The 26578-nt window shown below is 39.3% G+C and overlaps 2 protein-coding genes across 3 annotated transcripts; both read left to right on the top strand.

The window, feature by feature from the left end:
• Window positions 1–396: 396 nt before the first annotated feature.
• LOC120053766 (arrestin domain-containing protein 3-like) lies at window positions 397–3457 on the top strand. Its single transcript, XM_039001008.1, has 6 exons — window positions 397–723; window positions 987–1044; window positions 1184–1331; window positions 1599–1695; window positions 2268–2524; window positions 2639–3457. Exons 1-6 carry the CDS (start codon window positions 474–476, stop codon window positions 3086–3088), a joined length of 1260 nt encoding a protein of 419 aa, XP_038856936.1. The 5' UTR covers window positions 397–473; the 3' UTR covers window positions 3089–3457.
• A 695-nt stretch (window positions 3458–4152) lies between these two features.
• On the top strand, window positions 4153–26291 carry LOC120053757 (arrestin domain-containing protein 3-like). Of its 2 annotated transcripts, XM_039000986.1 has the most exons (6): window positions 4153–4455; window positions 22585–22642; window positions 22733–22880; window positions 23591–23687; window positions 23910–24166; window positions 24365–26291. In XM_039000986.1, the coding sequence occupies exons 1-6, from the start codon at window positions 4200–4202 to the stop codon at window positions 24812–24814; spliced, it is 1266 nt and encodes a 421-aa protein (XP_038856914.1). In that variant the 5' UTR covers window positions 4153–4199; the 3' UTR covers window positions 24815–26291. The 2 variants fall into 2 exon arrangements, with proteins under 2 accessions (XP_038856914.1, XP_038856924.1); XM_039000996.1 differs by lacking the exons at window positions 22585–22642; window positions 22733–22880 and having other exon boundaries at window positions 4327–4455.
• Window positions 26292–26578: the final 287 nt, after the last annotated feature.

Below are 26578 nucleotides of genomic sequence, written 5' to 3'. Positions count from 1 at the left end.
ATAGCCTGGTTCCTCTCTAGGTTTCTTCCTAGGTTCTCGCCTTTCTAGGGAGATTTTCCTAGCCACCGTGCTTCTACACCTGCATTGCTTGCTGTTTGGGGTTTTAGGCTGGGTTTCTGTACAGCACTTTGAGATATCAACTGATGTAAGAGGGGCTTTATAAATACATTTGATTTGATAGGGAAAGAGGTTAGCCCCTAACATGATCTACCTAGGCCAGTGTTTGTCCCGGATACTACAGAGTCCAGACTATATTAATAATAAATAGAGATAATCTCAAATTCACCGACTGGGTAGCAGTATAGTCGCCAGTACACTGGGAGGCAATGGTGTACCATGGTCTGCATTAAAAGAGTCCCAGTGTGTCCCGTCTGACACACCGTAGGCTACTAAAGACCGTGGAACAAATTGTTATTTTTTTGTCATTATAGTAGCTCTACTCAGCGGAATTGACTTCAGGAAAGCAGTCGAAAATGCCTTCAGTAAAAGAGTTTAACTTGAGTTACGATATAATTAATGAACATGATACATTTTCTGAAGGCGACTGTATATCTGGAAGAATTACTTTGGAGTTAATAAAGGAAACCAAAGTGGAAAGCCTTTTCATCAAAGTCAAAGGGGACGCAAATGTCAATTGGACTGTTGACAGTGATGACAACACTTACTCTGCTCACAACAGATATTTCAAACTGAAGAAATTAATGATTAATGAAAATCCTCAAGGTAGGAGGGATAGTCTTTACTCAGTTTACTACAGGCCTAACCTATCCGTAATAGTTTGGCCAATATTTATCGCGCTCTTTCAGGCGCGTAGCTTTCCCGGCGCGTTAGGTGAGCGGGATTTGTAGGCTATGTAATCCAATGTTTATAGTCGAGCAGGCGGTTGGTTAATGTTCGCCAGATCAATATTTTTTTTGCTGTAATGGGTTCATTAAGGTTAATTACTAATTGGATATTATGTTGACCACTGCGATTTTTTGTCATAGGCAACATACTCCCCCCTGGTATCCATATCTATCCGTTTAGCTTCCAAATTCCTGAAGGGTAAGTGGGAAAGCAAGTCAAATTCATAGACAGCCAAATGATATGCTCTTTTAAATCAACCTCCGTGTACAAATTATGCTATCTGTTGATTACATAGATTCAGCACCTTAAGGTATGTGTCACTGTTTTTATATTACAGAAGCATGCCATCATCCTTCAAGGGTCCACATGGCAAGATAGTGTACAAACTGGAAGCCAAGCTGGTTAGGGGTTGGCTAAAGACACGCGACTTGGTGAAGGAAATCACCTTTGTCTCCAAGGCTGACTTGAACCATGTTCTACTAATGGTGTGTTAACTCTACTAATCTAGTCCTTTTTGTTATTTATCATATTAAATGTGTGAATGTGGATGGACGGTAGTATTCATCACATATGTGTGGATGGATGGATGGACGGACAGTGTTATACATCACATTATGTGTGTAAATGTGGATGGATGTACACTGTTATTCATCACATATGTGTGAAAGTGGATGGTTGGATGTACAGATCCGGTTTGTTTTCCTTGTGTCATACTAGTATAGAACATAATGTAATCTCATCCTGTGTTCCAGTCTCCTCAGCATGGTGTGAAGGACAAGTCAATGGGGTGTCTTACCTCAGGACATGTCATCATGGATGTCCATGTTGAAAGGATGGGCTACATGCCAGGTAATGTACAAGTGTTGTTTCAGAGCCCTCTATGTAACACAAAGCATGTTGCCTTTAAGCACCTATTTTCTGTTGAATAACAAGGCCAATTCAACAGATTAGTTTACAATCTCACTGGATAAGAGAATAGCAAGTCCACACTACCTCCAGGAAGTGTCCTAAATATACAATCAACTTTCACATGCAAGGCTTTAGATTTTGTCAACATTTATTCATGTCTTCAGCATTCAGTACCTCACCTGTGCTGAAGCACTATTGTGTTGGTCATTTAGAATCTCATATTGTCTTTAAAGGGGAAGTTGAGGATTTTACAACTTGATGTTAGATGGTTCCCAACCCTGAAAGTCTATGGGCCAGGAGAAACTGTAGTCCATGGTTTTGTTTCATTTAAAAAGCCACTACAAAATTAGCTAGAGGTGGCTAAAGTTATCTGAAGTTAGTAGTGGGGCTGTTTAGAGAGAACCTGAACCATGGATTATAGTTTTTCCAGGCCCATAGACAAACCACTTGTAGTCAAGTTGTAAAATCCTGAACTTTCCCTTTCATTTTCTGGGTGGAATTTCCCACTCCAGGTGAGACTGTGAATATCTGTGCAAACATCGAGAACAACTCCTCCCGTGACCTTAAGCCCAAATTCAGTCTGAAGCAGAAAATGACTTTCATGGCTTCTGACTGCACAAAGATAGAAGAAGAAACGGTCTGCAAAGTGGTCACGGAGCCTATCCCGTCCAAAACCCGACAAAGTGTTGCTGGGACATTGAAGATACCTGCTGACCAGGACTTGTCCATCCTGAACTGTAACATCATAACAGTAGAGTACATACTAAAGGTACATCCAGGTGTTGGGATAATCACTTCATATTCCTGACTAGTATTAAACAAACAAAAATTGGGGGGGGATAAAATCCCAATATTTCTCTCTAACATGCTGTTTGTTTTAAAGGTATACTTGGACGTTCCTCTTGCCAAAGACCCTGAAGTCAAGTTTCCATTGGTAATTATCCCTTCCAGCTTTCGGTCTGACCTATCACCAGGCAGTCCTGTCCTCTGGTTTGAAGAATTCGGGAAAGGTGGTCCAAGCAACAGTGACTTCCCTTGTGATACAGCCTTTGGACCATATCCTCCTGCCTCGGGTCCAGGGGGAGGCCTATATCCACCTGTCCTGCCAGTGTACCCTGAACCTGCAGCCGTGGGAGGAAGTTATCCCCCTGACCCACAGCCAACATACCCATACCCAACTGGCCCAGTTTTTCCTCCACCTACATTTGATACATTAATATCCACCCCAACAATGCATCCACCCCTCTCTTCTCAAGAGCTAGACCAACCCCCATCGTATGGTTCCCTCTTCCCTCCATGTGCACCTGAAACATCTCACCCTAATACCCTATAAACACTCATATTTGACAGATGTGAGGCCTTTTGATTAGTGCTGCTATATAACTACCTACCTGTTCAATAATCAATATTGAAGTAGGTTTGTAATGCCATTATTATGTAACCCACAGCCTTAACTGAATTGCTCTACTGTCTCAAAGACTTTTCTTTAAATAATAATGTGTCAATCCAGATCAGCCATTATGTGTCTGCAGCAAATGAGAACAATAATCAGTAAAGCTACATCTAAGAAGCTATGCAAAAAAGATGACTCCAGACATATAACATCTGTATGGCTTTAATGTCATTGTTATTGGTCGAGTAAGGTGATTGTTCAGATCTAGTTTTCATCACCTGCACTGTTCAATAAATACCACACACCTGATCTTCTGACTCCGTCTCAACTGTTGCTGGTCAAAAAGCCCAACTAACTAGTACACCTACGTATAATTGCACACGGTCCTTACACTTTCTGTTACTGGTGTTCTACAGCTCAGTGAGCTCAGCTTGTACTTCTGCTGTTTAGGTATTATGAAGGAGTGCAGTAGAAGCTCGGGTAGAACAGTCTATCAAAATGGTTTGCAGGGAGGGATGCTGCCTCACTCTTATGACTCTCATGGCAGTTTGTGCCAAGTGGGCAATTTGAGATTTTAGTTGGACTTTTGGTTGGATTTTAGTTGGGTTAGCTCCACACCTAACCTAGGCCAGTGCTTTCCACATACTGTAGCCGAATCCCTATGGATATAGAAAAATAATCTCCGATTCACACATTAGCCTACACTGGGTAACAGTATAGTCGTTTTACACTGGTCATGTCTACATGGGATACAGCTTTTGTCAAATTTGACATCAAAAGTTGCATTTAGCATTTTCGCTAACCTTCAACTAATTATCCTAACCTGCTACGAAAAGTCGACATTGACCTAAACTGTAGCCTATCCCTTCTAGACAAAACCCTTTACACTGGGGGGCAGTAGAGTATAGTCTGCGGTATATTTATTTATTTGTATTTTTTTAGTCTGCGGTATATCCCTGTGTACAGTCCCACGACAATGACATCACTATTTGTGAGTAGGCTAAAGCTAGCGGAAATTGGCTTCAGAAAAGTTCATGTGAAACAGTCGAAAATGCCTTCAGTAAAAACTTTTGACTTGAGTTACGATGTTATTAATGAACATGATACATTTTCCGAAGGCGACTGTATATTTGGAAGAATTACTTTGGAGTTAATAAAGGAAACCAAAGTGGAAAGCCTTTTCATCAAAGCCAAAGGGGACGCAAATGTCCATTGGACGACACGTACGAAAGACCACACTAGGACTCACTCTGCTCACAATCGATATTTCAAACTTAAGACGTTTATGATTAATGAATCTCCTAAAGGTAAGTCTAGGCGAGATTTTGTGTTTTTAATTGTTTACTATAACCTACCCTACCCATCCCAATCTGTATACCTCAATGACCCCACCCCGTGTATCCTGCCGGCGCACAGGCGCGATGTCAGTTATCCAATTTTTGAATAAAAAACAAACTGGCGCACGACCATATACAAGTATTTATATGTAGAGGTGCTGACTAACGGCGAATAAACTATAAGCTATAAAATACATTTAAATAAAGGGAGTCGTACACTCTATATATAAACTCCCAGTAATGTATTGGGTAAATCACTAACGTTTCGGCACCACTGTGCCTTCTTTAATACCCAATCAATTACTTGGAGTTTATATATTGAGTGTGCGACTCTCTTTATTTTTATAGCTTATGTTGGGGGAGGAGTGAACTACATGTACTTCAATTAACTAGTAATTAACTGTGCTTGCTGAATGCAAATCACAACTGTTTATACTTTGTATTATTATTCCGTTGCCACCTGTATGTAGCGTGCGTAAAAGCTATCAACACCAAAACAACATAAAAACGTCCTGGTCAGGTTGCTTGAAAAAAACTGTGGTACTACTAATACTTGTTACACTACAACCATATTTGCATCAATCCCAATGTATTTCAATGGTCATACAATTCAACTAGTCTTCCACTGTTGAAGATAGAAACGCCATTCAAACTTTAAAACGTGCAGACCGGTCTGGAATAGGTTGTGTAAAAACGGCTAGCTGGAGCCATCTGAGCGGTTGGCTTTAGATGCCCTCACCTGCTAGTGACAATGCTGACTCTACTTTGGGCTGACCCCACTACAGGCGGTCCAGCAAGAACCAGGCAGATGTGTCCATATACAGAGTTTTGTTCTCTAGTTCACCACCATGCATTAGCAGAAATAGACGTAATCTATGTGGTTCTATAAGGAAAGGAAAATAAACTCAGCAAAAAAGAAACATCCCTTTTTCAGGACCCTGTCTTTCAAAGATAATTTGTAAAAATCCAAATAACTTCACAGATCTTCATTGTAAGGGTTTAAACACTGTTTCCCATGCTTGTTCAATGAACAATAAACAATTATTGAACATGCACCTGTGGAATGGTCGTTAAGACACTAACAGCTTACAGACGGTAGGCAATTAAGGTCACAGTTATGAAAACTTAGGACACTAAAGAGGCCTTTCTACTGACTCTGAAAGTGGATTTGGCTATTTCAGCCACACCCGTTGCTGACAGGTGTATAAAATCGAGCACACAGCCATGGGGCGGCAGGGTAGCTTAGTGGTTAAAGTGTTGGACTAGTAACCAAAAGGTTGCAAGTTCAAATCCCCGAGCTGACAAGGTACAAATCTGTCTTTCTGCCCCTGAACAGGCACTGTTTCTAGTCTGTCATTGAAAATAACAATTTGTTCTTAACTGACTTGCCTAGTTAAATAAAAGTCATGTTCATCCTTGGAAGAAATTTCCAAATGCCTGAAGGTACCATGTTCATCTGTTCAAACAATAGTACGCAAGTATAAACACCATGGGACCACGCAGCCGTCATACTGCGTGGTGAACGGACTTTGGTGCAAAAAGTGCAACTCAATCCCAGAACAACAGCAAATTAATTACTTAAAAATCATACAATGTGATTTTCTGGATTTTTGTTTTAGATTCCGTCTCTCACAGTTGAAGTGTACCTATGATAAAAATGACAGACCTCTACATGCTTTGTAAGTAGGAAAACCTGCAAAATCGGCAGTGTATCAAATACTTGTTCTCCCCACTGTAACATTTTGTGGGCAGAACTGAAAAAGCGTGTGCGAGCAAGGAGGCCTACAAACCTGACTCAGTTACACCAGCTCTGTCAGGAGGAATGGGCCAAAATTCACCCAACTTATTGTGGGAAGCTTGTGGAATGCTACCTGAAACGTTTGACCCAAGTTAAACAATTTAAAGGGAATGCTACCAAATGCTAATGGAGTGTATGTTAACTTCTGATCCACTGGGAATGTGATGAAAGAAATAAAAGCTTAAATAAATTATTCTCTCTACTATTATTCTGACAGTTCACATTCTTAAAATAACGTGGTGACCCTAACTGACCTAAGACAGGAATTTTTACTAGGATTAAATGTCAGGAATTGTCAAAAACTGAGGTAAAATTTATTTGGCTAAGGTGTATGTAAACTTCCGACTTCAATTGTATAGTGTACAAACCACCCCAAAATGCGGCGCTAGCGAGCAAGCCGTGGAGTAGGTCACATTTTTACCGAGGTCCTGCTGAAATTGCATTTATTTAATAGTTTATTTGCACTTTGACCCAAAAAGAGCTAGGAAACACAGCCTTTGAATGACGTGCAATACTTTGTTCAACTTAGATTTTTGTTTTAACTCGGAAATGGCGTATAACCTGCAAAAGTTTAAGTTCAGCGGAGTCACTGGCAAAACAGACAACACTAGACCCAAGACGAGGAGCTCGAGTTCTTCAACAAGTGGCAGCAGCAGCTTCTCCCCTCGGCTCGGCGAAAAAATGGACACAGAGGATTTGAAGGCAGAGATGCTTGTGGCCCTCAGAGCGGGCATTTCATCTACACTCAAGTCAGAGCTCAAAGAGGTGCTCAGTGAGGACTTAAATTTTATTAAGTCGGAGTTACAAGCAGTCAAGAATGAACTCGCAAAGCATACGGCAACTGTTTGCACTGAACTGGATACAGTAAAGAAAACCGTCTCTGAAACTGAAGCTGGAAACTGATATGGCTAGCCTTAAGGAACAATGCATGAATTTATAAAGTCATATGTGAAGATCCAATATCAGGATCATGGGGGTGGCTGAGGACCACAGGCATGTATTTCACTTATTCTGAAAAAGGAATAGAAAACTTGGGGTTCATATAGGACACTTTCTTTATTAGATTGCAATGTAAAGATACTTTCTAAGATGATTGCCCGCCGTTTTGAATCAGTCCTTCCCTCCATTATCTCTACAGATCAAACTGGATTCATTAAAAATCATCATTCTTTTTTCAATATCAGACATCTTTATAATATACTTTATAATCCCGCTTCATCTGTCACTCCAGAGATATTGGTATCACTTGATGCTGAGAAGGCATTTGATCAGATGAAGTGGGATTATATTTTTTATTCTCAATTTTATATCCTGGATCAAAGTCCTTTACTCCTCCCCTATTTCTGCAGTGCACACAAATAATAACCTTTAATCTCCAACTTCATCGAGGGATAAGACAGGGTTGTCCTCTGTTCCCTAAGCTGTTTGCAATTCGCAGTCGAGCCTTTCGCCTAGGGCTGGGCGATATACCGTATTTTACGATATACTGGTATTGATGCACGGACCGGTTTGGGTATTTACTTTACCTTCTATAATGGTATTTGAAGGTTTGGTTTGTTAAATGTGATGTGCCGTGTGTAACGTCCATTTTTATAGCTTACTTCCCTACTTGAGTCATCTCTCTCTGCTCTTTCTCTCTCCATGCCGCTTTCCACCCAGACCTAGCCCCGCCCCGCCCCGTCACTCAAGGAGCGCCTTTGTTGTTCCTTGAACAACAGAACATCAGACACTTGCTTTCGATCTGCATGGTCAATGCAGCACATGCAACAATGTTGATGACAACGATGCTGTTTTCACTTTGCTTCTTAATATAAATCCACTAGCGTTCTATAATTACATTATTAGTTTTTGTTTCTTACATCTTCAAACAGCTAGTTTGTCTTTTCTTGGCAATTTTGGCCTAAATCTTGTTAGCCGCTAATGCTAATCAATAGTTAGCTGGCTAGCTAGCTAATACATTTACATTTAAGTCATTTAGCAGACGCTCTTATCCAGAGCGACTTACAAATTGGTGCATTCACCTTATGATATAATAAATGTCAGAGCAAACGTCATTAGCTATACAGCCTGTTGTTTGTGCAACAGTATCTTCTAAATCAAAGAGGAATACGTGAAGCAAGAATGTTAGCTACATGAAGTAGCGAAGAGAAAACGTTCAATGTAGCCAAATATTATAAGGTCCCCTAGGAAACACTTATCAAAACTTTGGTTCCTATCCTATCACAATAACGCCTCCCTGGTATTTTCATTATTGTCATGTCAAACAACACTGTGTTCAAAGTGCCCACTCTTATATTCTAACTATAGAATTAGAATAATCATTATATGTCCATGATTCCAACAGTTCACCCAAGTGTTTAACTCTAAATCGCAAGTCATATCGCAATTGCAACATTTGGTTAAAATAAGGCCTAGATTGTTTGCCCATATCGTGCCTACGTGGCAGTGTGGAAATGATCTCTAATGAGTGTAGAAAATGCAGAAACTGATGAAAATGCAGAAAATCATTTTAGGTTGAAGTTTAATGGAGAAAGACCATTAAAATGACTTAGAATGTATGTGTTGCCACCCTAGGGTCACGCATTACTCATGAAGCAAATTTGGAAATGTATTATTCAAAAACCGTCAAATACCATCATTCCGTCCAATTTTCTTTATTTTTTATCCCATGATATGATATTTGGGCCATATCGCACAGTCCTACTTTAACCATAGCAATATGTAATAACACCACTATCAACGGTGTTCGAAGAGGAGGCTTAGAGCATAAAGTTTCACTCTATGTGGATGACATGCTATTATATATGGTGACCCTTTATCTGGTCTTCCACAGATCCAGGATCTACTAAAGACATTTGGTAAAATATCCGGGTGTAAAGGTTTATCTGCAAAAAAGTGAATTGATGCCTATTAATCCTTCTGCCATGTAAACTTATTTTAGTCATGTGCCCTTCAGAGTGATCACACTGAAATTGAAATACTTGGGAATTTGGGTCGCACACGATTTCAAAATCTCTATAAAGCCAATTTCTCTCCCGCCTGAAACAGGATCTTGAACCCTGGGATTTACTTTCTCTTTCATTGGGCGGAAGAATTAATACTGTTACACTTAATGTATTACTTAAATGTTTATGCTAATTTCAATGTATTCCTATCTTTCTGACAATTTTTTTTTAAATCTCTACAGATAAACTGATATGTGACTCACCACCTGGATCCGGTCTTATGTAGCAACATTTTAAATTGTGGTTATTACAATGGATAAAAGTAGAGACTCTGCTTTGAAGAAATTCTGAAGAAATTCTGCTTTGAAAGTTGATAAACTTGTAAACTCACTTTTGAGAAAATGGCCTTTGAATGTTTTGATATCTAGTGAAGAGCTCTTCTTTGTCTCCACCCATTCATCATCGTTCACACCCTCTTAAGCTTTAGCCCCACCCATCTCGTTTCGCTCTCTGAGCATTCAGAGCGCACAACCTGTGGTTACCTAGGTTACCCCATTGGCTCACAGCAAAAACTTGACCTTTTTTAAACGCAATTTTCTTGTTGTCTGCTTCTTTTAGTCAATTACAAAACTACAATTAAGAAAAGTACAACATGTCTAAAGATTACTTTTCAACATTGCCTGCTCCCAAGCATTCTCACTACTTAGAAAAATGTAATATTGTGGCTTCCCTCATGCCACGTGAGTAAGTGAGTGCTAGCTAGCTACCCAACAACACAAACAAACAGACTATACAGCTACAAGTAGTGAGTGGAGTTACAAAAGGACTATACTAAACAAGTTAAATGTCTTACCTGGAATGGAATGTTTTCCACACACATAGCTACGTGTAGCCTACTTGGACACTGTGTCCCCATATTTCCCACACCGAATAGCCTGAAGCTACAGGTCTTTATTTCCTTATGTGGGATCATTGCGAACTGTAGATTGGGGTTTTTGACCCGGTTACATGCAGTGGTGGAAAAAGTACCCAATTGTCATACTTGAGTAAAAGGATAGATGCCTTAATAGAAAATGGCCAGTGGCGACTCATTAAATACAAATGCTTAGTTTGTAAATTATGTCTGAGTGTTGGAGTGTGCCCCTGGCTGTCCATAAATTAAAAAAATGTGCCTACTGGTTTGCTTAATATAAGGAATTTGAAATTATTCATATTTTTACTTTTACTTTTGATACTTAAGTATATTTTAGCAATTACATTTACTTTATATACTTTATTATATTTAAAACCAAATACTTTTAGACTTTTACTCAAGTAATACTTTACTGGGTGACTTTCACTTTTACTTGAGTAATTTTCAAGGGCTATTTTAGCATGTAAATCTTGGTGGGGCAAAAAAAACTGTGGGATGCATGCCAACAAAGCCACTACACATAAAAACATAGCTGATATGGCAGACTTGCTAAAACAAATGTGGTTTCTAGTGACAATTGAGATGTACGAACTATGGCATAAGGGGACGACAAACGGATAAGAGGCAATCCATAATTTCGATTAAGACATTAATGAGCAAGCGACGACGGACGTAGTCAATATAACTATTTGTTCAGCACTTTTTAAATGTACAGCGACAGAATTCAGAACATGGGTCGTTCTTACAGTGTTCTCCCTGTACACCAAGTCAGAACCGTAGGATAAATAAATGGGGCATATAAACAGACAATATTCAATGATTACATTTCTCTAAAACAGGTTATAGGCTATTTGTGCACCACCAAGTTAGAACAGTAGGCAAAATTAAGAGGTGAAAATAGACCAAATTATTAGGATGAGGCACATTGAACGCCGTTTGGGTCTTTGCATGTCAAAGAAGATACACGTCCTATAACACTATTTGACGTGTTAAATAAGCTTTTAATTTGACACGTCAAATAACACAATTATATTATAGAATGTTGTGTGTGCTGAATTTGCACGTGCAAGCCAAGCACCACAACTACTATCAGTAGCACTGTCAAAGCTGTAGCCAAGCACCACCACTACTATCAGTAACACTGTCAAAGCTGTAGCCAAGCACCACAACTACTATCAGTAGCACTGTCAAAGCTGTAGCCAAGCACCACAACTACTATCAGTAGCACTGTCAAAGCTGTAGCCAAGCACCACAACTACTATCAGTAGCACTGTCAAAGCTGTAGCCAAGCACCACAACTACTATCAGTAGCACTGTCAAAGCTGTAGCCAAGCACCACCACTACTATCAGTAGCACTGTCAAAGCTGTAGCCAAGCACCACCACTACTATCAGTAACACTGTCAAAGCTGTAGCCAAGCACCACAACTACTATCAGTAGCACTGTCAAAGCTGTACAAAAAAAGTAGCCAAACAAGCAGACACCGGGCCACGAACAATATGTTTACAATACCGTGTTGGTGAAAATAGACCACAATATTAGGTTGAGGTACATGGGCTACTAACAGCTTACTACACAACATACACTTAGTATTACTTTCTTAGCTACAGTATACATTTCTCCCTTGCATATTACATCATTTATGCAGCAGCATACAATACATTTTTGGACTCTCCTTGTGAAGGTGGCGCAGCGGTCCTTTGTTGAAAAATGTTGTCATCAAAGTCTGGCATTCTCTGGATTTATGGTGGGAACTCAGGGGAAAAAACACAACGTTAGTGGTTTCTTAGCAACGCTTGTAATTAGCCACTGATTCCTTCCTGTCACGACTTCCGCCAAAGTCGGTCCCTCTTTTTGTTCGGTCGGCGGTCGACGTCACCGGCTATCTAGCTACTGCCGATCCACTTTTCATTTTCCATTAGTTTTCTCTTTGTTTCACACACCTGTTGTCAATCCCACAATCACTTGTTCATTATTTAACCCTCTGTTCCCCACATGATTTTTGTGAGTGATTGTTTATTGTAATTTCGGTCCGTCTGTGGGTGCTCAAGATGTTACTTTGTATATTTGTCTTTTTTGAGTAAAGCACGTTTTTTTACTCGTATCTGCTGTCCTGCACCTGACTCTCACCAGCAACACACAGGACTCGTTACACTTCCAAACAACTCATTTGTTGAATTTGCGATTTCCAACTTGTTGTGTAATCTTTATGTACAATGGCCGATGAGCACCAATACGTTTTATCTATGATTTCTCTTCATATGACAAGGATTAAAAAGGATTTTCCAGTAGATTGTCAACTTGATGACAACTGATGATGACTGCTAGCTAAGACTTTGAAAGTAAGATGTTGACATGATCAGTCCAATCAAAGCTACTATAGATATAACGTGATTTGATGTGGCCAATGACCTTCTTTGATGGGCACTTCTAATATAACTCTATGGCAGAACCCAAGGGCCTAAAATGTTCAAGCTCTGACCTTAGAATTGGTGATGACATACTGTCCCATGAGGGACAGAAAACTGAGCCAATCATGACAGAAAACTGAGCCAATCAGGTGCAACGCTCTGTATTTTTTTTTTACGTGAACAAGATCCTTTCTGACTAACATTGAAAAGCAAAATTTGTTCCTAAAATAGAAACCCAATTTCATCTTCAGTTTCTTGGTCAATGTGCTGTTTAAAATTCAGCTTTTCATCTAACCACATCCCAAGATACTTATAGGAGGTGACCCTATCAATTTGCTATCAATTTGCTGGCCTTTTATAGTTAACATCTGCATGTGACTCCATCTGTTTACTTTCAGGGAAGAGAAAATCATACATTTTGTTTTCCTTGCATGAAGCACAAGTTTCAATTTGAAAAGCTGCCTTTGAATAACATTAAAAGCCAACTGTAAGTCCTGAAAAGCCTTCTCAATATTAGATGCGCTAGAATGAACAATTGTGTCATTAGCATACAGATGGAGATTTGCAGAGTCAACCGTCTTCCCTATATCATTTATATACAGTGTAAAAAGGATCTGACTTAAAATTGAGCCCTGGGGAACTCCTTTTGTAAGCCTTCGAAACTCAGATTTCATACTCTCATACCCTGTGCTACACACTGTGTTCTGTCAGAAAGGTGTTTTGGAACCAATCCAATGCATCACTTAAACCAACCTTTTTTAGTCGATACAACAGCAGGGCATGGTCAACGGTGTCGAATGCCTTCTATAAGTCAATAAAAAGTGAAACACTGTGATTTTTCTTGTCCTGAGCATCTACAATATCAACTACAACCTTACTTACTGCAGTAATTGTACTATGCTTGGCTCCAAAACCTGAGGTACCTGAGGTACGAGAACTTCAGTCTCTTGGCAATTTCTCGCATGGAATAGCCTTCATTTCTCAGAACAAGAATAGACTGACAAGTTTCAGAAGAAAGTACTTTGTTTCTGGCCATTTTGAGCCTGTAATCGAACCCACAAATGCTGATGCTCCAGATACCCAACCCTTCTAAAGAAGGCCAGTTTAATTGCTTCTTTAATCAGAACAACAGTTTTCAGCTGTACTAACATAATTGCAAAAAGGTTTTCTAATGATAATTAGCCTTTTAAAATGATAAACTTGGATTAGCTAACACAACGTGCCATTGGAACACAGGAGTGATGGTTGCTGATAATGGACCTCTGTACGCCTACGTAGATATTACATTAAAAATCAGCCGTTTCCAGCTACAATAGTCATTTACAACATTAACAATGTCTACACTGTATTTCTGATCAATTTGATGTTATTTTAATTTACAAAAATGTGCTTTTCTTTCAAAAACAAAGACATTTCTAAGTGACCCCAAACTTTTGAACGGTACTGTATATTGGTCATATTGGTCATGGCTCCAGAGTGGCGCAGTGGTCTAAGGCCCTGCATGTCAGTGCAAGAGGCATCACTACACTCCCTGGTTCGAAACCAGGTTGTGTCCTATCTGACCTTGTTTGGGAGTCCCATAAGGCGGTGCACAATTGGCCCAGCGTCATCCGGGTTAGTCGATTTTATAAAAAATAGAATATTATTATTATGAACCCTGCATTATAATTATATAAAAGCCCCTTAGATATTCTCACAGATCAGTTTTGCCCTAATGAAAAATGCCCCTTAGATATTAATTTAGAATCCTACAATCCTCTAAATTTTCTTATTGGCGGAGAGTCATGTCATTGAATTTTTTTTTTTAGATATACCCTTGGCCTACCGTGGGTGACTAGTGTTGAGTAATGTGCTGTTAAAAGTGTTGAAGGTCTTATTTATTTCTATTTAACCTTTATTTTACTACATATAGGTCTACTTACTCTGCTGGCGTCTTGACCCAGTTTATGCCCTCATTTGCAATGCAAACCATATTACTAGAGGTCGACCGATTGTGATTTTTCAATACCGATACCGATTATTGGAGGACAAAAAAGCCGATACCGATTAATCGGACGATTTTTAAAATGTATTTATAATAATGACAATTACAACAATACTGAATGAACACTTATTTTAACTTAATATAATACATCAATAAAATCAATTTAGCCTCAAATAAATAATGAAACATGTTCAATTTGGTTTAAATAATGCAAAAACAAAGTGTTGGAGAAGAAAGTAAAAGTGCAATATGTGCCATGTAAGAAAGCTAACATTTAAGTTCCTTGCTCAGAACATGAGAACATATGAAAGCTGGTGGTTCCTTTTAACATGAGTCTTCAATATTCCCAGGTAAGAAGTTTTAGGTTGTAGTTATTATAGGAATTATAGGACTATTTCTCTCTATACCATTTGTATTTCATATACCTTTGACTATTGGATGTTCTTATAGGCCCTTTAGTATTGCCAGTGTAACAGTATAGCTTCCGTCCCTCTCCTCGCTCCTACCTGGGCTCGAACCAGGAACACATCGACAACAGCCACCCTCGAAGCAGCGTTACCCATGCAGAGCAAGGGGAACAACTACTCCAAGTCTCAGAGCGAGTGACGTTTGAAACGCTATTAGCGCGCACCCCACTAACTAGCTAGCCATTTCACATCGGTTACACCAGCCTAATCTCGGGAGTTGATAGGCTTGAATTCATAAACAGCAGAGCTGCTGGCAAAACGCACAAGTGCTGTTTGAATTATTGCTTACCAGCCTGCTGGTGCCCACCATCGCTCAGTCAGACTGCTCTATCAAATCATAGACTTAATTATAACATAATAACACACAGAAATACGAGCCTTAGGTCATTAATATGGTCGAATCCGGAAACTATCATCTCGAAAACAAAACATTTATTCTTTCAGTGAAATACGGAACCGTTCCGTATTTTATCTAACGGGTGGCATCCATCAGTCTAAATATTCCTGTTACAGTGCACAACCTTCAATGTTATGTCATAATTACGTAAAATTCTGGCAAATTAGTTCGCAATGAGCCAGGCGGCCCAAACTGTTGCATATACCCTGACTCTGCGTGCAATGAACGCAAGAGAAGTGACACAATTTCACCTGGTTAATATTGCCTGCTAACCTGGATTTCTTTTAGCTAAATATGCAGGTTTAAAAATATATACTTCTGTGTATTGATTTTAAGAAAGGCATTGATGTTTATGGTTAGGTACATGTTGGAGCAACGACAGTCCTTTTTCGCGAATGCGCACTGCATCGATTATATGCAACGCAGGACACGCTAGATAAACTAGTAATATCATCAACCATGTGTAGTTATAACTAGTGATTATGATTGATTGATTGATTGTTTTTTATAAGATAAGTTCAATGCTAGCTAGCAACTTACCTTGGCTTCTTACTGCATTCGCGTAACAGGCGGGCTCCTCGTGAGGCAGGTGATTAGAGCGTTGGACTAGTTAACCGTAAGGTTGCAAGATTGAATCCTTGAGCTGACAAGTTAAAAATCTGTCGTTCTGCCCCTGAACAAGGAAGTTAACCCACCGTTCCTAGGTCATCATTGTAAATAAGAATTTGTTCTTGACTGACTTGCCTAGTTAAATAAAGGTTAAATTCAAAATAATGTTGCAATTTGCAATGTGTTTTGTTTGGTAAATTGTTTTGTAAATATGAATTCACATTTGTGGTGGCACTAAATAAACAATGAATTATTTAAATCAATATTGTCAATATTTGTATTATTATTATTCAAATATGTTTTTATAATGGAGGGAGGGTGAACAGGGAGTTTAAAAAAATGAACCCCTAAAGGTTCTTTGAGGAACCATTATAAGGGGTGCTTCGAAGAACCTTTTTCAAGGGTTCTTCAAAGAACTTATAAGGGTTCCCCCACAGTTTCAATTTGAAGAACCCCTAAAGGATACTCGAGGAACCTTTTATTTTTAGAGTGTAGGAGTAAATGTCAGTTGGCTTTTTATAGCCGAGCATTCAGAGGTCAAGACAGCAAGTGCATGAGAGAGAGAGAGGAAATATCGAAACACACACAGTCACGCGTGTTAATGAGTTCCGAGAGCCGATCTGTTATTCAACGATTAGTTTAATAGCCCGGCTACTGTGTGAAACCCCCCCCCCCCCCCCCCCACCCCCCCCCCAACAAGCAATAGCCTACCCACATGTGGTCAACTATTTCAGCACTGTTTTTGCGCTGCTCTGAGACAAGCAAGACTACTTAATAAACATACACATTTTGAAAATGTTTTTTTTTATTAACCCTGCATTATAATTGTATAAAAGCCCCTTAGATATTAATTTAGAATCCTCTAAATGTAATTAGATCTACTACTGTACAAGGAAATGTTATGGATTTGCCAGTATTTTCACTTTCTTCACCAGTTCTCTTACCATTTTGTACAATTGTGTGATTAGCCTACCAGTTGGTGTAACTGTAATGTTAATTCTCTTGAGAAGAGTTTTGCTCTTCACTATTACAATATTAAAAACTTTCAAATGCATTCATGAATTAAATCGCTTTAGCCGTCATGTTGCGGTTCATCTGATGAAGGATTGACCCCGCATCTCCATGTCTCCTGGGTTGCGCCCGACCGGCTCATCCCCTCTTTCCCCGTTAGGCATGGCCGCATGGCGCACCCCCTTTCCCCGTTAGACATGTCCACATGGCACACCCCCAATATCAAGGTGCACATGGCCGTATTTATATAATGAATATGAATTCAGAGGGCAGAAATTATTCAATATTAAAGCATTAGAGTTTTAAGAATTGTATGTGTTCAATTATTTGTTGACATTGTGGCATTTAAAGCATATTGAAGTTAGAAGCAATAGGATTTGAAGCAATAGCCTACCCACGCGTGGTCAACTATTTCAGCACCGTTTCGCGCTGCTCTGAGACAAGCATGGGGACTGGTCTTGATAAATCAATGAGGTTTTTATTTTCACTGAATCTCCGTTTGGGTATTGGTTAGACTACAATTAGGTTGTGGACATGTTAGGATTATTTGCTCTTAGTACTAACGGAAACCCTGAGGGTTTCATTTTTCGTTTTTCTTGGAATAGAAACACCATAATAATAATAATAATAAAATTAATTAAGCTACATTTCTTTAAATCAATCCCATATACTATGTTCTTACAAAAAAAGGGTTTTAATTCTCTAATACAGCCAATATTGAAGACTGTCAAATGCTTCTCAAAGATACCCTCTGGTGGTCAAACTAGCATTAATGGCAACAATGGCTGACAATTAAATAACGTGCCATAGAATTCTGCGGCAGCCCACAAGGTGTGCTGCAGTATGACGCAACTTTTACAGGAAGAACTACTGTAGTAGAAAACATGGAATGAAAATAGGAGAATGCCTCTTCGATGTTTGCAATAAGCGCAATCTTATCCCAGTTGCATGCATAAATTTAATGCAGGAATGCCTGCTCACAGAACTGCTTCAAATTTAGTTTGATTATGAACTGAGGGGGCACTTTGGGGATGTTAGTGTCTCTAATGCAAGCAACTGCACAATGATCACTTAAATCATCAGGGAAAATACCAACAGCCAAGTATTTATGCAGATTGCTAGTTAGAATAACATCAATAAGTGTTGACTTAGAGATATCTTTTGGATTGAGTCTTGTGACTACATTTATAATTTGAGTAAAATTCAGTGTATTGCACAGTCCTCTTATAGCCTCGAAGTTTGGAAATAACCGGCCCCAGTTTAAATCACCCAGTATTGAGGACTCGGAGTTTGGAGATAACCAGTCCCAGTTTAAATCGCCCATAAGGAACATGTGATTTTTTTTTACCCAACCACGCATCAGTTCAGCCAGAGAATCCAGGGATTCTACTTTTGCAGATGATGAGGTCTATAACATCCTATTAAATCTAAGTTAACAGCTTTCGATAACTGCAGTTTCAATGTTAAAAATTCAAACTGTTTTGCCTTAGATAAAGACCTTAGTTCAGTAAACACATATCTGTCTTTAATATAGTATATAGTCAAGTAAAAGTAAAAGTTGTCAAAATATAAATAATAAAGTAAAGTACAGATACCCCCAAAAACTACTTAAGTAGTACTTTAAATATTTGTACTTTAGTACTTTACACCACTGGTTACATTTACAATGAACAACACAGAAGCTTTTCAGCATGTTTTGTTATTTCTGTATAACAAAAAATCGACAATGAAGTTGACTCTTTTACAATGGGGGTGAATGCAAAATAATGTTTGTTTTCCCCAATTTCTGGGTGTGGTCGAAGGGAATTCCTTATTGTTACTTAAATATCGACTCAGACTATCTCAACAAAGACAGTACAGTATGAAGATAAGCAGAAACTGCTTCTCCAATAGCAATCCCCAATCACGCTTGTAGGCGATGTCATGGCGCCATTGGCTAGATAAGCTCATGCGCAGAAACACATCATCCGGTCTAACGTCGTCTCACGCCTAACTGCGCATGTGCAGGCCGTCAAATCAAAGGTACTCCTTCGATATAAAGTTGTTTTTAACGAAAATGAAAACATGTCAGTTTGTCACTTTCACGAGGTCTGAGTAAAAAACATGTTCAATTACTTAAGACATTGGATCGAATCTAGATTGTGCCTTTAGATTTAGAGAAAATTAACAACGAAATAATACTTTTTCACTTCTCTCATTGACATCTCAAACCCCAAACCCCGGCCTAGTCTGCTCAGTCTGTGTGAAGTCTTGCGATGTTGCGTCTCTGGGTTTAGAAACTCTGATTTCAACCTTCAATATGCAGCTGGATTTACTGCGGAGTTGCTCAGTGGTTGTTGGAAATAATATTAATATTTTCCATGACACCATGTGAAGCTTTGAAAATAGAATTAGAATTATAACTGTCACGTTCTGACCTTAGTTCTTTTGTTATTTCTTTGTTTTAGTATGGTCAGGGTGTGAGTTGGGTGGGTTATCTATGTTTGTTTTTCTATGTTGGTTTTTTCGTTTGGCCTGGTATGGTTCTCAATCAGAGGCAGGTGTCGTTAGTTGTCTCTGATTGAGAATCATACTTAGGTAGCCTTTTTTCCACCTGGGTTTCGTGGGTGGTTATTTTCTGTGTCAGTGTTTGTCCCACATGGAACTGTTTCGGTTTCTATTTCACGTATCGTTTATTGTTTTGTTTCTGTGTTAGTTTGTATCATTAAAATATATTATGGACACATACCACGCTGCGCATTGGTCCGACATTTCTTACTCCTCGTCAGAGGAGGACGAAGAAAACCGTGACAATAACAAAGTAAAAAACAAACATTTAGCTGTTAGCTAGGCAAGTTGTTGTATTTTGAGTCTTAAAATCAAAACAAGGTTTTGTGGTTGGAATTGCAGTATGTACAGTTGAAGTCGGAAGTTTACATACACTTAGGTTGGAGTCATTAAAACTTGTTTTTCAACCACTCCACAAATTTCTTATTAACAAACTATAGTTTTGGCAAGTCGGTTAGGACATCTACTTTGTGCATAACACAAGTCATTTTTCCAACAATTGTTTACAGACAGATTATTTCACTTATAATTCACTGTATCACAATTCCAATGGGTCAGAAGTTTACATACACTAAGTTGACTGTGCCTTTAAACAGCTTTGAAAATTCCAGAAAAGTATGTCCTGACTTTAGAAGCTTCTGATAGGCTAATTGACATAATTTGAGTCAATTGGAGGTGTACCTGTGAATGTATTTCAAGGCCTACCTTCAAACTCAGTGCTCTTTGCTTGACATCATGGAAAAATCAAAGAAATCAGCCAAGACCTCAGAAAAAAAATTATACTGTACAAACAATAGTACGCAAGTATAAACACCGTGGGGCCACACAGCCGTCATACCTCTCAGGAAGGAGACGCATTCTGTCTCTTAGAGATGAACGTACGTTGGTGCAAAAAGTGCAAATCAATCCCAGAACAACAGCAAAGGACCTTGTGAAGATGCTGGAGGAAACAGGTACAAAAGTATCTATATCCACAGTAAAACGAGTCCTATCGACATAACCTGAAAGGCCGCTCAGCAAGGAGGAAGCAACTGCTCCAACACCGCCATAAAAAATTCAGACTACGGTTTGCAACTGCACATGGGGACAAAGATCATACTTTTTGGAGAAATGTCCTCTGGTCTGATGAAAAGAATAGAACTGTTTGGCCATAATGACCATCGTTATGTTTGGAGGAAAAAGGGGGAGACTTGCAAGCCAAAGAACACCATCCCAACCGTGAAGCACGGGGGTGGCAGCATCATGTTGTGGGGGTGCTTTGCTGCAGGAGGGACTGGTGCACTTCACAAAATAGATGGCATCATGAGCAAGGAAAATTATGTGTATATATTGAAGCAACATCTCAAGACATCAGTCAGGAAGTTAAAACTTGGTCGCAAATGGGTCTTCCAAATGGACAATGACCCCAAGCATACTTCCAAAGTTGTGGCAAAATGGCTTAAGAACAACAAAGTCAAAGTTTTGGAGTGGCCATCAAAAGGCCTGACCTCAATCCTATATAACATTTGTGGGCAGAACTGAAAAAGCGTGTGCGAGCAAGGAGGCCTACAAACCTGACTCAGTTACACCAGCTCTGTCAGGAGGAATGGGCCAAAATTCACCCAAATTATTGTGGGAAGCTTGTGGAAGGTTACCCAAACGTTTGACCCAAGTTAAACAATTTAAAGGCAATGCTAGAAAATACTAATTGAGTGTATGTAAACTTCTGACCTACTGGGAATGTGATGAAAGAAATAAAAGCTGAAATAAATCATTCTCTCTACTATTATTCTGACATTTCACATTCTTAAAATAAAGTGGTGACCCTAACTGACCTAAGACAGGAAATTTTTACTAGGATTAAATGTCAGGAATTGTGACAAACTGAGTTTAAATGTATTTTGACATTTATCCTAGTAAAAATGTTCTGTATTAGGTCAATTTGGATCACTACTTTATTTTAAGAATGTGAAATGTCAGAATAATAGTATAGAGAATGATTTATTTCAGCTTTTATTTCTTTCATCACATTCCCAGTGGGTCAGAAGAGATTTAAACCTGAGCTAGTAACTTTTCACCGACTGGTTTCGTTTGGACAAACAAAAAATGGCAACCGTATACCAAGGTGTTCTGTGGAGAGTAGAAGTTAAAGAGTTCCAATATTTGGATAATCGTTGTGATTGGAGGATAGCTGTGAGGGTGATCGAATCAGGATCTACTCTTCTGTTCTCCTTGAGCTCATTAATTATAGAATTTTCATATTTGAAGATAGCAGAAAGGCAGTCTCTTTGGTAATGACAAGGCGTGGAGTGGAATGTAAACTAAAGAGACTGATACTCTGGTTGGAATGTCTCTGCTGTAACCAAGAAGGAATTGATCTTGATATCTAGCCACTTACAATAGCTAGCAAGTTAGCAAACAAAATGCAAAGCTGGAGCCCTGAGCTGAATATAATTTATTTGACACATTTTAGATTTCTTACAGTTATACTTAAAGTATAGTTATAAGCAGTGGTGTAGCAAGCAGACCCCACGGTATAAACGGTATATCGCCCAAACCTAGATTATATATGTAATTCTATGATTAGGTCCATAAATGTTTTTGGTGTGTGCACACATAGGATGTCCCATACCAGGAAGAAATTAAATCTACTTTCACCCCTGCTAACACACAGCCTATGAAAACAGTAACATTACTACCACTACTATTTCACAACCTAGCAAGCCCACCATATTTTCCTCAGTAAATGTCATTTTTTAGTTTAACAAAATGTAGTAGTAGCTTGGTAGATAAACTAAATTAAAATTTTTGTTGTGTTTTCAGTAGTTAATTAGCCTACTTTTTTTGACATGTAGTGGTGTAGCTAACTACTGGAACTAGTACACAATTTCATCAGCTGTTGTATAATATGATATAAAACACAGGAAAATGGGTAGTTCTAGTGTAGCTTAACTTCTTCAAGTGTGAAGTAATTGGTCAACTCTATTTTCAAAGTAGCTTCCCCAACACTGAAATTACTAATTGGGTTTCTGTTACAGACAATATACTCCCCCCTGGGATCCATAGATATCCATTTGGTTTCAAAATTCCTGAGGGGTAAGTGGAAATTCAAGCCAAATTCATAGTCATAGCTACAGCTTGGACATATTGTTTTACGTGGTATGTAACACTGTTTTTATATTACAGAAGCATGCCATCATCCTTCAAGGGTCCACATGGCAAGATAGTGTACAAACTGGAAGCCAAGCTGGTTAGGGGTTGGCTAAAGACACGCGACTTGGTGAAGGAAATCACCTTTGTCTCCAAGGCTGACTTGAACCATGTTCTACTAATGGTGTGTAATCTGTGCCATAAACTTCAATTAATAGCCCATGTGTTTATTTGCTTCGATCACTGAACACAACTGGCGCTTATTAGAGACAGGCTTTTATTTGAGCCAGACATCTATTTCCTTAATGAATACAGCTTTTGCTCAATAAAATGTTGAAGACTGCCACACTGTTTGTGGCCAGTATGGCCAGTATAAAGATTATAATAACAATTCCATCGCAGATCAGACTTGCAAAGACTAGGCTGCCTATCATACACCCCCGATTTCACGCTTCAGCACTATTATCTCACTTGTTGCGCCTCGTTGTGCCTTGTATCTCCGGTAGTTGAGCCGACCATATCAAATGACACTGCTGTCTCATCCATGGCAAGGATGTTGCTCTCCTTTATCTTATTTTGGGTAATCTTTACGGTACTCACTGAAGTTCACTCAGAAACAATTCATTTAGACCCTGTGTTTATTTGAAACAGGCAGATATTTGCTGAAATGTGTGCCGATGCCGTCTATTAAAAGGGATAGGTGGATATTTGAGACTCAGCGTTTAATTGAAGTTTTATGGTAATCTAGTCCATTTGATTATAGGATGGATGGATGTACGGTGTTATTCATCACATATGTGTGAAAGTGGATGGTTGAATGTACAGATCCCGGTTTGGTTTCCTTGTGCCATACTAGTATAGAACATAATGTAATTTCCTCATCCTGCGTTCCAGTCTCCTCAGCATGGTGTGAAGAACAAGTCAGTTGGTATATTCACCTCAGGACATGTCACCATGGATGTCCACGTTGAAAGGATGGGTTATATGCCAGGTAATGTATATCCCAGGTACTGTAATGTAGCAACATGAAAATGACTATGAAAGTGTCTCTCATAAGTGTCCTAATCACACAATTAATTTTCACATGCAAGGCTTAGTCGATATTTGTAATGTCTTCAACATAACTGTACAGGACCTGTGCCAATGCACTGTTGTGTTGGTTATTTGAAATCTCAGACTGTCTTTAATTTTGTGGTGGCTTTTTCCACTCCAGGTGAGACTGTGAATATCTGTGCAAACATCGAGAACAACTCCTCCCGTGACCTTAAGCCCAAATTCAGTCTGAAGCAGAAAATTACTTTCTTTGCTTCTGGCAACACAAAGACAGCAGAGCAGACAGTCTGCAAAGTAGTCAGAGAACCTATCCCGTCCAACACCCGACAAAGTGTTGCTGGGTCATTGAAGATACCTGCTGACCAGGACTTGTCCATCCTGAACTGTAACATCATAAGAGTAGAGTACATACTAAAGGTACATCCAAGTGTCTGGACAATCACTTCATATTCCGAGTATTAAACAGAAAAGTAACGCTTTAACTATAAGCTTTATGCTCAAGTGATGCATATTAACTTGACATTCGCAGTCACACACACACAGATCTACCATTGACGTCAGTGCAAAAAGGCAGGTCAGACAATACTCCTCCATAACATGCTGTTTGTTTTAAAGGTATACTTGGACGTTCCTCTTGCCACAGACCCTGAAGTCAAGTTTCCATTGGCTATTATCCCTTCCTGCTTTCGGTCTGACCTATCACCAGGCAGTCCTGTCCTCGGGTTTGAAGAATTCGGGAAAGGTGGTCCAAGCAACAGTGACTTCCCTTGTGATACAGCCTTTGGACCATATCCTCCTGCCTCGGGTCCAGGGGGAGGCCTATATCCACCTGTCCTGCCAGTGTACCCTGAACCTGCAGCCGTGGGAGGAAGTTATCCCCCTGACCCACAGCCAACATACCCATACCCAACTCACTTGATGATGCATCCACCTCCAACTGCGCCACCATTTCATACACCCCCGACTGCCCCGATGATGCTTTCACACCCCTCTCCTCAAGAGATAGACCGACCCCCGTCGTATTGTTCCCTCTTTCCTCCGTCAACACCTGAAACATCACCCTGATACACCATAAACACTCATCTTTGACAGAAGTTATGCAACTGATTCACTCCCAATGTCATTGTTGCACACACCAACAGACCTGTAAACATTATGTTAATGAAGGAACAAAATGCCAGGTTTGCGTCAGTGTTTCAAGTCTATAGCATTTATGTTTGTGTGTTTTGAGCCATAAAGATTTTTTTTTACTGTAATATACACCTGCTTTTGAGTTCTGTCTTCCAGGATTTGTGTCCGATGCAACATTTTAAAAACTATGTAATGTAATGCTCAGATCACTCATATGGTGCCTTCTTGACTGCCTTTATGATTATAATTTTTTTTTTACTCCAGGTTTGCCACCACAGCAAAAAAGAAAAGGAGAGCAGCACACACTAGGTGCTCAGTTGCAATCATTTTATAACCAATGTTTCGACAGACAAGCTGTCTTCATCAGGGTATAATGACAAAGACTGTGGGTATAATGCCAAGCACTATGCGTCACTAATTTATATAGTTTGGAAGGACACACAGGTGTCTGTAATTATGGCCGGGTGTGGCTTGATGTCATTGGTTGATTTACAGATCTAAATAGAACATATAAAAAGCATGAATGGATAGCATACGATCATAGATACAATGTGGCTACATAGGCCTACAAACATTTACAATGAATAGCAAAATCACAATAATCACAAGAATGGCTTCAGATCAAAGTCTACGTTGAGACCGAATGGAGCAAGGGTTTTTAAATAACAAATCCAGGCAGCCTCTCGTTTTAACAATAAATTGTCAAAAATCCAGGCAGCCTCTCGTTTTAACAATAAATTGTCAAGGTCACTCACTCCTAGGGATATATGGAAGTGACGAAATAGACTGGTTCGCTTCCAAATGCGAACCACTCTATTTCGTCCCTTCTCTATATTGGCACCGAACACGTCACCCTCCCTATGAGATGGGGTGAACTTGACAATTTATTGGGGATAAGACCTTGACAACGTTGGTTATTAAATTATTGCATCTGAGCTCCTAGAGAGTGCAGCTCTCCTTTTCTTTTTAAGTGTTCTACTCCGCTAGCCAACACCTCGCCTAAACAGGTGTGCGTTTCTTTCGCCTCCAGATTACCACCACAGTGCCCTTAGTTTGGCTATGCAAAATGTATGCATCATTAATTACTCAGTATTGTTGTGATCTAAACCCATGTACCAGGACACCTTGCTAACACATATTCTGTACAAATTATGTATTCACTGAGATATAATACAGAATTGCACTACTACTGCCATTGTTGTTTAACTAATTAAATATATCACAGGAGGCATTGGCCTACCATTATTTCATTTATTTATTTAAGGTGCGTGTGATATTGCATTGTTTCTATTCTATTGTTCTACAGGCCACGAGGGCAGACTCCTGTTACCTATCACATTCTTTGTTCACAGTTTGTTTATGTCAGACATTTTCAGGTCTGTTTCATGTTAGCCTTCCAATCATCATTATTAGATCAATATTCGTTTGCTGTTAGTTTTGCTGGCATATGACCTACTCCACATTTACCCAATTAACATAAATTATCATTATAAATTGTAGCTGTTTGTGCCATTTAATTATGTGGTTAGCTAGTGATGCATATACCGTTAACCAGTTCTGATTGGACGCATGAAGCTCTGTTCACACACCCCTCGCCCCTGTGGGGAACACATCTCAACTCCACACCCCAACGCACACATTCAGGCTGTTGCCACGGGAGACATTACAGCACCACTTGTCATGGGGAACAGGTTTTGG

This window comes from Salvelinus namaycush, chromosome 1 (genome assembly GCF_016432855.1).
Source record: "Salvelinus namaycush isolate Seneca chromosome 1, SaNama_1.0, whole genome shotgun sequence".
Classification (NCBI taxonomy): Eukaryota; Metazoa; Chordata; class Actinopteri; order Salmoniformes; family Salmonidae; genus Salvelinus; species Salvelinus namaycush.
Note: the sequence above shows the minus strand (reverse complement) of the source record. Positions and strands in the feature narration are given on the sequence as shown.